This window comes from Balaenoptera musculus, chromosome X (assembly GCF_009873245.2).
Source record: "Balaenoptera musculus isolate JJ_BM4_2016_0621 chromosome X, mBalMus1.pri.v3, whole genome shotgun sequence".
NCBI classification, from domain to species: domain Eukaryota; kingdom Metazoa; phylum Chordata; class Mammalia; order Artiodactyla; family Balaenopteridae; genus Balaenoptera; species Balaenoptera musculus.
In genome coordinates, this window is record NC_045806.1 from 42727590 (window position 1) to 42744171 (window position 16582).

Here is a 16582-nt window from a genome sequence, read left to right on the forward strand (position 1 = left end):
TGTGTGTGTGTGGTACTAATAGCATCTAGGGAGTAGGGACCAGAGATGCTGCTAAAAATCCTACAATGCATAGATAGTCCCCAAATAAGGAATTATCTGGCCCCAAATGTCAGTAGTGCTGGGGATGAGAAACCATGGCCTAGATTTATTATTTCACTAGGGATTATAAATAGTGATATAGTAATTCTATCATTCCTTCTGCATTTGCTATCTGGAATTACTGCATAAAGAAGAATATCATTAACTATGGGAAAGGTGGGATAAATTCTTAATTTTTATCTTTATTAATATTTGCAACAATAATTTGGTGCCCTAGCATCACCCAGGGGTGACCAATGTTTTTTTTGTTTTTTGGTTTTTTAAATTTATTTTTGGCTGTGTTGGGTCTTCATTGCTGCATGTGAGATTTCTCTAGTTGCGGCGAGTGGGGGCTACCCTTTGTTGCGGTGCGCTGGCTTCTCATTGTAGCAGCTTCTCTTGTTGTGGAGCACGGGCTCTAGGCACGTGGGCTTCAGTAGTTGCAGCACGTGGTCTCAGTAGTTGTGGCTCGTGATCTCTAGAGCGCAGGCTCAGTAATTGTGGTGCATGGGCTTAGTCGCTCCGCGGCATGTGGGATCCTCCCGGACCAGGGATTGAACCCGTGTCCCCTGCATTGGCAGGCGGATTCTTAACCACTGCACCACCAGGGAAGTCCCACCAATGTTTTTTTTTTTGTTTGTTTGTTTTAAAATTATTTATTTGTTTATTTATGGCTCTGTTGGGTCTTCGTTTCTATGCGAGGGCTTCCTCTAGTTGCGGCAAGTGGGGACCACTCTTCATCGCGGTGCGCGGGCCTCTCACTATCGCGGTCTCTCTTGTTTCCGAGCACAGGCTCCAGATGCGCAGGCTCAGTAATTGTGGCTCACGGGCCTAGTTGCTCCGCGGCATGTGGGATCTTCCCAGACCAGGGCTCGAACCCGTGTCCCCTGCATTGGCAGGCAGATTCTCAACCAGGGCGCCACTAGGGAAGCCCCCCACCAATGTTTTTTAATGTCATTATGAACTCATATTTTATACATTTGATGGTTGATTAATTGCAGATTTTTTGATGCTCTAATTGTCCAATATAGGCAAATGGGAACTCCCCTTCATCTTGAATCCTGTGTTCTTTTGACATGACTACTTTAGTCTTTGATATCTTCCTTGCTCTTTGACAAAAAAAAGATGTCCCAGGATCATTTTGTACATTTCCTGTTAAATACCTTTAAACAATTATTTCTTCAAGGAAGATTGGTTCCTTTTGGTAGGAAATGAGATTTAGAGACCACAGTCTAGGCATTAAATATACACATTGCTAGTAGGTTGTCATTGCTGCTATATCTTTTCAGTGGACAAAGCTAGGAAATATTTATTTTTAGAAAGAGAAAAATAAATAAATCGTAAGTTCATAATGTTTCTGTAAATATTTGTATTTCCTCATCTTTCTTACACAAAAGCTAACATACTACTATATATATAATATTCTATACTTTGCTTTTTCCACTTAACAATATATCCCAAATATTACTCCTAAATATTATATAGAAATCTATCTCATTCCATAGTATTCCATTTCATTTTATTAAAATTTTTTCCCAGCTTTCCATTTTATGGCTCCAGTATAATTTATTCAACTGGTTCCCTAGTGGTGGACATATTTTTTCTCCCAGTCTTTTGTTATTTCACATAGTGTTGCCCTGTGCATATGTCATTTTGCACTTTGTGCATAGTGTTGCCCTTTGTGCAGAGTGTTGCCTTGTGTATGTGTCATTGTACTTTTGCTGGTGTATGTTTGGTTTAGATTCCTAGGAGTGGGACTGCTGAGTCAAATAGTGAGTGCATATGTAATCTTGCTAGACATTGCTAAACTCCCCTCTGCTGAGGTTATATAATTTTGTCTATATTGCTTTTTGTGGTTTTAAAAAGGAATGATACTTGCAACTAGTAGATAAATAGATCTTGGTGATCTAATGCACAGTGTAGTGAATATAGACAACAATATTGTATTATAATCATCAAACTTGCTAAGAGACTAGATCTTAATTATTCCAACCACAGGAAAGAAATGATAATTATGTGATGTGATAGAGGTGCTAACTATCTCTACAATGGCAATCCTATTACAATATATAAATGCATCAGATCAACACATTGTATACCTCAAATTGACACAATGTGGTATGTCAAATATATTTCAATAAAAATAAATGAAATAAATAAGAATTTAAAAAATAAAAATAGGAATAAGGTTTTGAAACAGAGGAGAAAGTGTGATTAAGATTTTTAAGTACCAGTTTTGGTACAATACTACAAGATCTACCCGTCCCACCGTTTGAACTTGAAAGAGACATTTAGGACAAGCACAGGAAGTCAGATTCCACACTTTGGTGAATAAAATGGGAGAATATGTTCTTCATTGTGCCTCTGTCTAAACTCAGACCCAGGGCCATGCTATATTCCACAGGGCCAACCTCCAGCACTGGAAACAGATTTTGGGATTCCAGTGTTTTTCTAAAAGGCAGAGGTAAGATAGGTGGTTGGCCAGATGTGCACCAGCATGCAGGAGGCTGTTCAGAGCCCATGTTATGAAGCAGAGAGGTAAGGAATCAAAAGTATAAGTCATTGCAGCAACACGGACGGACCTAGAGATTATCATACCAGGTGAAGTAAGTCAGACAGAGAAAGACAAATATCATATCACTTATATGTGGAACCTAAAAAAAATGATACAAATGAACTGATTTACAAAGCAGAAACAGATTCACAGACATAGAAACCAAATTTATGGTTACCAGAGAGGAAAGGGCAGGGGGAGGGATAAATTAGGAGTTTGGGATTAGTAGATACAAACTCATACAAACTACTATATATAAAATAGATAAATAACAAGGACCTACTGTACAGCACAAGGAACTATACTCAATACCTCGTAATAACCTATAATGGAAAAGAATCTGAGAAAATAATATATTATATATATGTATAACTGAATCACTTTGCTGTACGCGTGAAACTAACACAACATTGTAAATCAACTATAACTCAATACAAAAAAAGAAAGAAAAAACATATAAGTCAAATGGGGCAGCAGTCTGAAGAGGTATAGCCAGAGTTGCTGAAGACTGAGGGAAGCTAAGAAACAGACTACTGGAAGCAATATGTGGTGAAAACTGGGAAAATGGTTGGTTAGCATATGATGCAGTATATAACCTACATCTTTGCTGTCATCCCTCACAAGCCTGACTTTGCTCTCTCTATGAGCCTTTCCTTTCTTTCAGCCAAAAAAAGGCCTGGGCCATTGGAATCACATGGGTGAGGCTACCCGGGGCTCGATGTGTGCTTGGAGAAGGCCTTAACTTCCATTCTTTGCCCCCTTCCACACCACTAGGCCTGCTGCTTCCTTTTGTAGGGCTTGCATCTCCTGGAAGCCTGTGGTGGATCCTGATGAGCCTATCACTTAGTTCCCTGGTTGCTGGTATGGCTCTGGGGATGCGGGGTGCAAGGCCCTGTCCTGCTACAACGATGAGCAGGGCTGCTGAGCTGGCTATCTTGGTCATTATGACCAGGCCAGGAGGCTGGCTATTCCTGAACTTAGGGCAGCTTGGCATGGCCCAAATGGGATGGGAAGAGCCCACCTGACCAGCTCCCAGACCTAAGGGCCTTAGTGCTGAGTGAACTTGCCTTTTTCCCTTTCTTTAGCCCAGTGAAGACTCGCGGACCACTAGTGGGACGTCAGGGGCCTGGACAAAGTAGGTGTCAGATGTCTTATTGTTGATAGTAGATATATTCTGAATGGGAACAGGTATAGAAGCAGAGAGTAAGCATGAGCAAATTCAAGGTACTTATTGTTTTTGTGCCTTGGTTTCATTTGTACAGTGAGAATAATATTGGGACCTACCTCATCAGGGTGTTATGAAGTTTAAATAACTTAGTAAAGTACTTATCAAATAGGGGCGCCTGGAGTATCATAAACAATCAATAAATGTTAGTTACTTTTACTGTTATTTGATTATAATTATTGTATGTAAATCATAAATTATATCATGTCACTCCCTTGCTAAACCCCCAATGATTCCCATCGTAATTGGGATAATATTCAAATCCTATACAATGGTCTATGAGGCTCCAGGTGATCTTGTCCCTGCCTACATCTCTATACTCATCATCTTGTACCACTCTCCGTCTTCCAAATTCAAGCCAATCTGGCCATATTTTCATTTCTTAAAATCATCAAGCTGTTTGTCTCAGGACCTTGCACTTGCTCTACATGTTTATACTCAGAAAAACAAAACAAAACAACCACAAAAAACCTGAGAAACTAAAAATCCAGAATCCATAAAGTTTGTGAATCTTGACTACATAATAATATTAAACACCATATGGTGAAAAAATGAAATAAAATACAATAGTTAAATGATAATTGGGAAAATAAACATATGACAGCCAAAGGACTAATACCTAATAATCTAAACTCTAGATTCCAACTGCTGGGTTTGAATCCCAGGTACATCATTTACCAGCTGTGTCACCTTGGGTTTCATTCAATCTCTCTATGCCTCAGTTTCCTCATCTGTAAAATGGGGATTTTAACAACACCTACTTCTTAATATTGTAGTGAGGGTTAACCAGTTTAGTAGAACGACTCTTGGTATACTTCAAGCACCATGTAAGTTTTACTTATTATTAGGGTTACTAAGAAGCCAAAAGAAAACTAGGCAAAGGATGTAAACAGGCATTTCACACACAAAAAAGGTAATACAAAATAATCAATAAACCTGAAAATATGGTTGACTTCACTCATGATGAAAAGCATTAACTTGTTTATTTCACATGTATTTACATATGTTTTAAGTGCCAAAGAGGCATTGGGAATAGAATAGTGAACATCTTACTCTCATGGAGTTTACATTATAGTAATTGTGTGTGTGTGTGTGTGTGTGTGTGTGTGTGTAGTATTTAATACATCATGTGGTAATAGTGTTTTGAAGAAAAATAAAGCAGGGATGGGGTGTCATTTTATATAGAGGCCAAGGAAGGACTCTGAGATAAGGTGATAGTTAAGCAGTGATCTGAAGAAGTGAGGGAGAAAGCCATGAGGATTTCTAGGGCTAGAGCTTTCCAAGCAGAGTGAACAATAAGGGCACAGGCTTGGAAGCAGGAGCCAGCTTAGCTTATTCAAGGAACAACAGTACGTATAGTTTGTTTGAGGCAAGGCTGAGTTGATAGAAAGTGAAGTCTAAGAGACTGAGGCCAGATTCTACAGGGCTTTACAGGCCAGGATGAGGACCTGGGACTTCACTAAGAGTGAAATGGAAAGCCTGCTGTCACTTGGGAAATGTACTCAGCTCCGCATAACAGGGATCCAAATAACAAAGGCTTAAATAGGATGACGTTTCAAGTGTTATATTGATTCTAGGACACATCATTATTTGATGTACCAAGAAAGAGGAAAAAATGCTGGCAAATATAATCCACAAGCTGTCATTCAAAGATTTCAGCGATGTTGAAGCATGAAGAGATGTACCTTTTAGAGTTGGTAACATATGGCATTTTTTTCTCACGTAAGATTAGGTCCTGAGGTAATCAGTTTTTTGGTTGCAAGATGGCTACTCAGCTATAGCCATTAAATCCTCATTTCCAGGAGGAAGAGGGAGAAATGAAGAAGGGGGAAATGCCTTTTATTCTTCCATATTAATTTTGTAAAATTCTCCTCCAAAAAACTCGTTGCAATTTTTATTGGCATTGCCTTGGTTGCGTAGATCAACTTAGAGAGTGCTGCCTAATGTCCAGCATATAGTGCTAAGTTGCTGATCCATATGTATATTACAGTCTCATTTATTTGTCATAAAAAAGGTAAGTGTATAAAACATGCTTGTATTCGCATAGAAAATTTCCCAAAGGATACATGACAAACTGTTAATAAGTGGTTATTTCAGGGGAATAGAACTGGGTTTGATTGGCAGGGGAGAGAGGGGCTTTAACTTTTCATGTTATGCCTTCTTTTATCCCCCTTTTAAAAACCACAAATATTGTATATATTACAATATATATATACAATAATATATACAATGTATATATTACAATATATATACATTGTAATATATACAATGTATATATTACAATATATATATACAATAATATATACAATGTATATATTACAATATATATACAATAATATATACAATGTATATATTACAATATATATATACAATAATATATACAATGTATATATTACAATATATATACAATAATATATACAATGTATATATTACAATATATATATACAATAATATATACAATGTATATATTACAATATATATATACAATAATATATACAATGTATATATTACAATATATATATACAATAATATATACAATGTATATATTACTTTTATAATAACAAATATAAACCAGCAACCTTAAAAGTGGAGTGTGTATTACCCTGGGGCTATAGGACTTTCCAAGGGGTAAATAAGCACTTACAGTTTTAAGGGGATCGATTTCTACATCCTCAAATTTCATTTTCATATTTCCTAAAATTGATCTGCCAGAGAACACACTAGCAGTGGAAGAATCAAGCTGGATCTCTTTTTCCATCTCCCTTTTCACAATAGTCCTTTTTGCACTTTACAAAAGAAAAGCATATCTTTGAAAAAATCCTCAGGGAACCAGAGAGACAGTTCCAAACACTGCTGCCAATGGTGAAGAAACAAATTGCTCTAACAAATGAATATATTGGTATCAAATCCTTTTGCAATTCAGATGGCTTCCAGTAAAATTGAAAGCAAACCCAATGGAGCTGTCAGCTGACTAATCATGAAAAATAATTTTGAAGGTAAATCATTGTGCAATTTCCCCCATATATCTTCAAAGGAGTTCAAATACTTGCGTGATATTGCTAAAACAAAATATCCATTCCCATTTACTTATTTATATAAAAGAGGTTTCTGTGTGCTAACGTTTAACCAAAAAAAAGTGGGAAGAGAATTGATGCTGAATCCTGCCTCACTCTAAAAATAAGCAATATTTATCTATGGATACACCAACCTTTTAAAAAAAACGACTTATCTATCTTTAGTAAATTTTTGTTTTTACGTTTAATAATTACCCATCAAAATTTGTAATATGTTTACAATTTTTTGTAATATGTTTACAATTTTTTGATCTATCATATTCCAATACTAATTGTCATGATAACTTGAGCAAAAGTAAATTTTGAACAACACTTAGAGCTTTAGGATCACAGGAACATTTAAAAAGCATTTAAATAGCAGAATATACACAAATTTTTGCTGCAGGGAAATACGATAGGATAATCAATAAAATCATTTCAAGTGCAAAAATATATATCATAAAGATAAAATTCTGTTAGAAGAATAAAATGGAATTGAGAATCCAGGGAGAAAAGGGAAAATGTGCACCTCCTAACTATCAAAGAAGAGCTCGGTTATGAATTTTTAAAACATGACGGTGGCTCTCAAATCACTAACGTATTTAGGTTTCACTGCTTTCACGTAAAACTGTGACGTTTTGTTTGTGAATGTTAATATCTGTCAGAAATCACATTATTTGCAGCTTGACATTTTGGATGCAAAATTTGAGATGTCAACCTAAATGTGTGTGAAGGAGCACAACGTTAAAAAATATTTTAGAGAGCATTTTGATATAAACCAAGTTTTATATAAACATACAAAACAAATATCAGAGGGAGCATCATATACTCTTTTGCCACCTTGTGGCCAGAGTTGTATTCAACCCTAGGCATGGCAACTGTAATGAGGAGGGGGTCTCTTCTTAGGTCAGTCCCTCTGGCTAGCCTTCAGTCAGGTCTTTGTGAGGCAGAGATGGTGGCATTCTCCCACGACTGAATCCAGACCCATACAAGCACCAAGCATCGAAAGGATTATGCTGACCCCCCCCACCCGCCCCCGCATGTGATTCAGAGCAAAAGCAACATGCAATCAGGAAAGGAATGTAAGGAAGTACAATAAAATTCTGACTTTTCCCATGAGGACTGTTTAAAAAAAATCGAATGTCAAACTGTTCCTGATATTTTTTTCTTGATTCTTTTGTTTTTGGTGTCTCTTCTCTGCTGGTGACCTAGACACTTCCTCAGTCTGCCTTTTGGGGAACCCAGGCCCTGGAGCAAGTGTGTTTGGTACAGCTCCTAGTACAACACCTGGTCTGGGTTGGCGCTTAATAGACATTTGTCGAGTGACTGAATGATGGCAGAGCCGCCCCCTTCCATTCCAGAACATGCTGGACGTGGGGGCTTCTGCAGGAAGATGATCCGTAAAGCAGTCAGGTTGCCATGGTTAGTCTTCAGTGGCACATAGCCTTGGGTGCACTGAGATCCTTAGGTCTCTTTGATGTCTGTTACTCTGTGGAGGTGGGATGAGAGTATCTCCTGTGCTTCCCCGCCCCCACCCTTGCAGGAGCAGGATTCCTTCAGTGGGTGCTCTAGTTGCAGTTCCTCTTGTTGCAGGCCAAAAAGGGCAGGCATTTGTTGGAAGGATGCTGAAGGAGGAGGCACCAGGGCAGCTCTGGGGACCTCAGGTGTATGGGAACCAGCATCCTATCCTCCTTAGGGGCTCCTGATTCCTGACAACCACCTCCTGCTGCTGACCCCAGGAGGTCTAGGCACTTCCCCCTACCTGGAGGAAGGGGCCAGGTGGAGGGGTGATATCCCCCGCTAACCAGGGAGAACTCTGCCACGATGTAATCAGGCAGCACAGCCCCACGGGCCGGGCAGTGCAGCGTGTACCGGGCCAAGGCCAGCTATCACCAGGACTCAGGGGCCAGAGTCTTCCTGGAACACAGTCTCCCTGACTCTCGAGCACGGGCTATCTGCTTCTCCTGAGCCTTGTGCTGACGCCTGCCCTGGGCTGCACTCCCCGGGACCAGCACCTGCGGTCGCTTCCCGACATCCCCCAGCTGCCCAAGACCTAAGCCGCTTGTTCTGGGCTCAGTCTTCGTGGGCCCCTTGGTGCCGCTACCCACTGCCAGCAGCTCCCAGCGCAGCAGCGCCTCCCAGACGCGTGGCCGCCCACTGCCCCCACCGGTAGCTCCACAGATGGAAAAGCTGCTTTCCCGCCCCTCCCACCTGCTGCCCGCCCCGGCTCTCTGCTAGGGCTTGAGGGTCTTGGGACGGTGTCCTGTAGTTCAGGCCCCTCTCTCAGCCGTAGGGGAGACGGCAGCAGTAGGCATGGCCTTGTTGTGCCTCGTTCCTCCCACTGCTCCCGGGGCGGCTCGGCGTCTGCTGGGCCAAAAGGCCGGCTGCCAAACCCTCAGCCCACCCTTGGCCTTGGGAGCCCGAGGAAAAGGTGACGAGGAGGCGAGGAGCAGGCACAGACTGTGCAGAGCGCCGATAAGATGGGCGTGGGACATGCCTCCTCGGGCCCGGTGGCCTTGGGAGCTCTGCCCCTCTGCATCTGGGGTCCAGGCCTGTCCCAGAATGGAGCTGGGGCTTCATCCTTATGGGGCAGAGCAGAACCTGGGGTGGGCGGGGAGCCTGGGACGGGGATGGGGACACGCTCAGTCTCAGAGATGATGGCCTATCACAGCTTCTGCCAGCGCTCCTCAGGACCCGGCCTCTGGGGGGCCATTTCCCAGCCCCAGGGGCGTTTCTGGACTTGGCTACCCTTCCGTCCCTGGCCCCGCAAGGCTGGGGGAGGATACATGGATGAAGGGAAGGACGAGGAGAGGGGAGGAGACGACGAAGGGGGTCAGAGCAGCGATTGGAGCCGAGAACTGGAAGCGCCTTAAAGAGACTGCGCGGTCCCCGCCCCCCTTCCCGCCAGCCTCAATGAATTAGAGCTGTGTTTCCCAAACTTGCCTGATCATAAGAATCCTCTCGGGCCCTAGTTAAAGATACAGGTTCCGGAGCACGTCCCTTCGAGATTCTGATTCAGTTGGGCTGCGGGTGGAGCCAAGGAATCTGTAATTTTAACACGCTCCCACGTGATTCTCGTGAACAAGCAAGTTTGGGAAATATTGAATTAAAGGAAACGGGGCCTGGCTGCAGAGCGGCCTCCGCTAGAGGGCTACGGCGGGAGGATTCCCGGGGGCGTCGCCTGCTTCCGCCGCCGCCTCCTTCAGTGAAAGTCCCTTTTGGGTCCAGCTGCCACAGCCACCGCGCTCCCTCAGGCCGGGCGGGGGACACCCCAGGTCTGCGTGGCCCCCGCGCCGCCACGCCCAGTGGCCGCCTGAGCCCTGCGAGCAGGGGGAGGAGCCGCCGCCAGTGGAGGCGGAGGAGCAGAGGAGGCGGAGACGGCGGAGACGGCGGAGAAGGCGGAGAGGAAGGTGGAGGCGGAGGCGAAGGTGGAGGGGAAGGTGGAGGCGGCGGGGAAGGTGGAGGCGGCGGGGAAGGTGGACGCCACCGGGAAGGTGGAGACGGCAGGGAAGGTGGACGCTGCCGGGAAGGTGGAGACGGCGGAGGGTCCGGGCCGCCGGGTAGAGCTCAAGCTGGAGCCCGAACCCGAACCCGATCCGGCACGGGAGGCGGAGCAGGGGCCGAAGGGGGAGCCGAAGCAGGAGCCCGAGGATGAGAACCCGGCGCGGAGCGGCGGTGGCGGCGGCAGCGACGAGGTTCCTCTCCCCACCCTTCCCTCCGACCCCTCGCGGCCCCCCGATCCCTCCCCGCGGCGCAGCCGTGCCCCCCGCCGCCGACCCCGGCCGCGGCCGCAGACCCGGCTCCGTACCCCGCCGCAGCCTAGGCCACGGCCCCCGCCCCGGCCCCGGCCCCGGCGCGGCCCTGGGGGCGGATGCCTGGATGTGGATTTCGCTGTGGGTCCACCAGGCTGTTCCCACGTGAACAGCTTTAAGGTGGGAGAGAACTGGAGGCAGGAACTGCGGGTGATCTACCAGTGCTTCGTGTGGTGTGGAACCCCAGAGACCAGGAAAAGCAAGGCAAAGTCGTGCATCTGCCATGTGTGCGGCACCCATTTGAACAGACTCCACTCTTGCCTTTCCTGTGTCTTCTTTGGCTGTTTCACAGAGAAACACATTCATGAGCACGCCGAGACAAAACAACACAACTTAGCTGTAGACCTTTATTACGGAGGTATATACTGCTTTATGTGTAAGGATTATGTATATGACAAAGACATTGAGCAAATTGCCAAAGAAGAGCAAGGGGAAGCTTTGAAATTACAAGCTTCCACCTCAACCGAGGTTTCTCACCAGCAGTGTTCCATGCCAGGCCTCAGTGAGAAATATCCAACCTGGGAGACAACCAAACCCGAGTTAGAACTGCTGGGCCACAACCCAAGGAGAAGAAGAATTACCTCCAGCTTTACCATCGGTTTAAGAGGACTAATCAATCTTGGCAACACGTGCTTTATGAACTGCATCGTCCAGGCCCTTACCCACACTCCGATCCTGAGAGATTTCTTCCTCTCCGACAGGCACAGATGTGAAATGCCAAGTCCCGAGTTGTGTCTGGTCTGTGAGATGTCTTCGCTTTTTCGGGAGTTGTATTCTGGAAATCCATCTCCTCACGTTCCCTATAAATTACTGCACCTGGTGTGGATACACGCACGGCATTTAGCAGGGTACAGGCAACAGGATGCCCATGAGTTCCTCATCGCAGCGTTAGATGTCCTGCACAGGCACTGCAAAGGTGATGATGCCGGGAAGGCAGCCAACAATCCCAACCACTGTAACTGCATCATTGACCAAATCTTCACAGGTGGCCTGCAATCTGATGTTACCTGTCAAGCCTGCCATGGTGTCTCCACCACGATAGACCCATGCTGGGACATCAGTTTGGACTTGCCTGGCTCTTGCACCTCCTTCTGGCCTATGAGCCCAGGGAGGGAGAGCAGTGTGAATGGGGAAAGCCACATACCAGGAATCACCACCCTCACGGACTGCCTGCGAAGGTTTACGAGGCCAGAGCACTTAGGAAGCAGTGCCAAAATCAAGTGCGGTAGTTGCCAAAGCTACCAGGAATCTACCAAACAGCTCACAATGAATAAATTACCTGTCGTTGCCTGTTTTCATTTCAAACGGTTTGAACACTCAGCCAAACAGAGGCGCAAGATCACTACATACATATCCTTTCCGCTGGAGCTGGATATGACACCGTTCATGGCCTCGAGTAAAGAGAGCAGGATGAATGGACAGTTGCAGCTGCCAACCAATAGTGGAAACGACGAGAATAAGTATTCCTTGTTTGCTGTGGTTAATCACCAAGGAACCTTGGAGAGTGGCCACTACACCAGCTTCATCCGGCACCACAAGGACCAGTGGTTCAAGTGTGATGATGCCGTCATCACCAAGGCCAGTATTAAGGACGTTCTGGACAGTGAAGGGTATTTACTGTTCTATCACAAACAGGTCCTGGAACATGAGTCAGAAAAAGTGAAAGAAGTGAATACACAAGCCTACTGAAGTGACACACAGACCTACCTACCTGTAATGGAAGATGACAGCACCCGTACTACAACTGGCATTGAGATTTAAAGGACCTACTTGCATGGCCCACGGGCCTGACAGAGTAAGAATTGAACAGTTCCCAGTGTCTAAAAGGTCCTGATTGGAAGAGAAATAGAAGGGGCGGGAGAAGAGGCTCTAGTCTAAGCAGTCATTTAAAGGAAGATTAAATGGCAGGATGCTCTGGGTGGGGGAGGCAGGAGCAGCGAAATCCTGACACTGGTACATATCCTATATTCCTCCAAAAGATTGTGTGGGAAAGTGTGGGGTGGGAGGGGGGTGGTGTGGGGGGGGGGTGTGTGCCCTTGTAACCGTAAAACATCTTTCTCCATGGGTGTTTCAGCTTCAACTGACCAATCACATAACAGTTATATGTCTGGAGGGAAAAAGGAAAAGTTCATACAAATGTAGCCCATTACATATATGGGTATGAAAGTGGAAAAGTGGAGGAGGCAGGGATATCTCATTGACAAACACCTTTGCCAGTTTCTTTGTATTCGTGATTTTTTGTGCTATTAAATGCAGTATTAAACAAAGAAAAGCCCACGTGGGCCTGTGAAACGAGAAAGAAGGGGGCTTTTGTATAAGGGGAGCAATTGCTCCAAAGGTAGAGAAGACAAGAAACACTGTAAGATAAGCAACCAACACAGACAGGCCTCAGCTAAGAGTATAGTGTGTGAGTGTTTTTTTTTTTTTAAAAAAAAAGCTGTATGATATACTTGAGCAAATCAATGAACCTCTTTGCGATTGTTTTCTCATCTGTACAATGCAGATAATTCCTACCTTAAAGGGTTACTGTTAAAGATTAAAGGATATAAAATGTGTCAAAGTATAAAGTAAAAAGGCTTGGAACTTTGTAGGGGCTCAGTAAATGTTCGTTGGATCTGAAACTTCTTTGGACCAGGGCCAGAATGCATTAGAGGTGAGGGTCAGCCCTACCTGAGACCCATGGACAGAAGGGACACACATTGTGTCACATGTAGTCACACACACACACACTCTTATAACTCCCTCCCCAGTACTGTCTACTTGGAGGCCCAAGGCAGTGGATCCCACTATTTTCCCTGGGTACAGGGCATCCCAGTCGGTTCCACACCTGGGACTGGGGGGAGAACCACAGCTGTCCCCCCAGAGTCATTATTCTGTCCATTTGGGAAACTGTCATGTTGTTATCATGACTCAGCACCCCAGTGATGGGACTCAGGGCCAGCAGGCTGACAGGCTTCCACGTGAGGGTGTTGGTGGTCTTTGCCCTCCAAAAGCATTATGGGCATAGCTATGTTCACCTACAGGCATAGATCAGGAGAAAGACTGTTTGCCAAAGCTCACTGGTCCACCAGCCCAGGGGTAGTGGGGGAGTGGCATGTTGGCCTCCTCTCTGATTCGCACGGAGGGCAGAGCGGCCTGTGGAGGGCTAAGCTCAAACAGATGGGATGTGCCCAGGACAGGTTAAGCACTGGTGGTGGTTCCTTCTTTTCTCCTTAGCATCAGATACAAAAGGACCTAGTACCTAGAAAATCCTGAGGAGGGAGGAGGGGAACTGAATGTTTCAGACCCATGGGGCTTGGATTCACTGGCTCTGGTAAGAGGCTGGGCTCCCCCAGGGCTCCCCAAGTCTACTTCATGGTCAGCTCATTTGGAAATGTATATTTCTTTGTGTGGCTGTGGATGCATCCCCAGCTAGCTCATAGGCGTTTTTAGGACAGGGGTTGTGTCTCCTCTTGTACCCTGGGCTGTGTCCTCAGCCCCTAGCACAGACCCTGGCACGTAGTATTTGAAATATTTTCCAGATGGATGAATTAACCAAATCACCTTCCTTTCATAACCAAATTTTCATCATCCCCCCACCCCAAGGCTCATAATCCTCAGGAGAAAATGTAAAAAGTGTTATTTTTGCTATCTTGTAGGCTGGGGGAGAGCAAGAGGTAAGCGGCCTCAGATGCCACTTGGCACCTTCATGCAGGTATCTGACTCCCCTTTGGGATGTGTGGGAGCCCTGCCTGGGAAGACCGCCATGTCCTCCTTCCTCATCTCTGCCACAGGAAGAGTTCAGTCGGGCATGTGCCACCAGATCCTGACTGCTTGCACAGACGCTGTCTTTTACGTTTGTAAAACGTTTTTATTTGGAAATAATTTCAAAGTTACAGGAAAGTTTCAAAAAGAAAAACAAATAGTATAAAGAACAGATTTACCTATTGCTAACATTTTACCCCATTCGCTTTATCGTTTGCATGTATGCACTCCCGTGTGTGTGTGTGTGTGTGTGTGTGTGTGTGTTTGGACCGACTGAGGACAGATAACATCATGGCCCTTTATGCCCGAGTACCTCAGTGTGCACTTCCTAAGAGTAGGCATGTTCCCTACATCACAGTATAGTTAGCAGCTTCAGTAAATTAAACATTGGTATAATACTATTATTTACCATTTGTACTCCAGTTTTGTCTGGTGACCCAATAATGTCCTTTATAGCATTTTTCCTCTTCATCACAGGATCTGGTCCAGGACGAGGTATGGCTTTTAGCTGTCATGTCTCTTTAGCCTCCTTTAATCAGGAATATTTTCACAGCCTTTCTGCATCTTGTATGGCATTAGCATTTTTAATAGAATATTCTTCATTTTGGGTTTGTCTGATACAGAAACTGTCTTTTAAATACCCTGTACTCAGGAATAGTTCTAAGAGATATGAATGGCGCGAGACTGCTGAAGCTGATCTCCCTGTCTCCACTGGTGGAAGGCACAGACCACCAGAGGGAGCAGCTGTACCTGGCAGTTCCTGATTGAAGCATTCACCTCTGTCTGGAAAACACCATTGTCCCTCAGCAACAGGGGAGCCATTCAAGCCCAGCCCTATGCCCCTACCCATCACCAACCCCCAAATTGAGCCATGGAGTGTAACAGCAGCAGGGCTTGCTTTCAGATCACATCACTGTGGGAACCAGGGCATCATGTATTTGGCAGGTATGTGTTACCTTGAGCTCAAATGCCATTCAGGCGTGTTTGAGCATGTCTGGTACATGGGTGGGCACCTCCATGGTTGGGGCCTTTAGGGGGATCAGGAGGTAGCACCCTTGGCACCTTCATCAATATTCCCATGGTGGGTACAGCAGCGGTGGGGTGGCGGGGAGGGCGTAAATACTCCTGAAGCAGCTTCATGGGCAAAGCACACAAAAATGGGGCCCAGAATAAGTGAGGAAGAACATGGGAGATGCCCAAAACAGATTGGTTTGTGACATACTAGGGACTTGCAGACACAATTGGGCTATTTTACATGGGGGCTGGAATTCCTGTGTGAGCAGATGTGGGCAAGAGCTGGTGAAATTTAAGCTAATTCTTTAACTGAGACTCTTTACTTCCACAAGCTGATAAAGCCAGGGAAACTCAGTTCATATGTAGATTTATGATCTGGGCCCAGAAGGGTACAGGCAAAAGATGGGTGCTCACAACTGGGGGCCTTATCCACCCATAGAGCTCAGGATGAAGGACCAAACAATGGGGTACTTACCTTTTACCCACTACACATGCTTCCCACAGTTTCTTGGCCTAAGAAATTGGAAATCCAATTTCCAATTGGATTTGGAAATCCAGAACCCTATCACTTCCCATTTCCTGGAGTAGCCAGGTGCTGAAACTTACTCTGGCCTACAGGTCACATTTGGTAACTGCCTCACTTCTTCCCCATCCACAGGGAATCCTGATCAGGGATGCCATCAACCAAGAGGTCTTTTCCAATCAAGAAAAAGCACTGTATAGCACATAGAATTCGACTCAACACATTGTAATCACTGTAAGAGAATATATAAGACTGGTAAGAATATGGAAAAGAATATATATATGTCTCTCTGTAAGTGAATCAAGTGGATGTACACCAGAAAGACACAGCATTGTAAATCAGCTTTACTCTGCTATAAAAATAAAGATAAATTACAAACAAACAAACAAACAAAAATGGACCCCATACTACTCATTGTCATAATGCAATAGACCTGGTGCCAGGAACCTATGTTTGCACCAAATGTGTATTTCACACCCAGAAGCAAAGGCCCTGGTCCTCTGAGACTATGTAGCCGAGCACCCACAGTAGTGTGTCGTTTACACACTGACCTTCCCCTGCAGGTGACCTAATGCTACT

At 44.9% G+C, this 16582-nt stretch overlaps 1 protein-coding gene across 1 annotated transcript; it reads left to right on the forward strand.

Annotated features, from left to right (window-relative positions):
• The first annotated feature begins 9223 nt into the window (after positions 1–9223).
• USP27X (ubiquitin specific peptidase 27 X-linked) lies at positions 9224–16368 on the forward strand. Its single transcript, XM_036839271.1, has 4 exons — positions 9224–9341; positions 10241–12517; positions 15119–15411; positions 16139–16368. Exons 1-2 carry the CDS (start codon positions 9224–9226, stop codon positions 12409–12411), a joined length of 2289 nt encoding a protein of 762 aa, XP_036695166.1. The 3' UTR covers positions 12412–12517; positions 15119–15411; positions 16139–16368.
• The last annotated feature ends 214 nt before the right edge of the window (positions 16369–16582 follow it).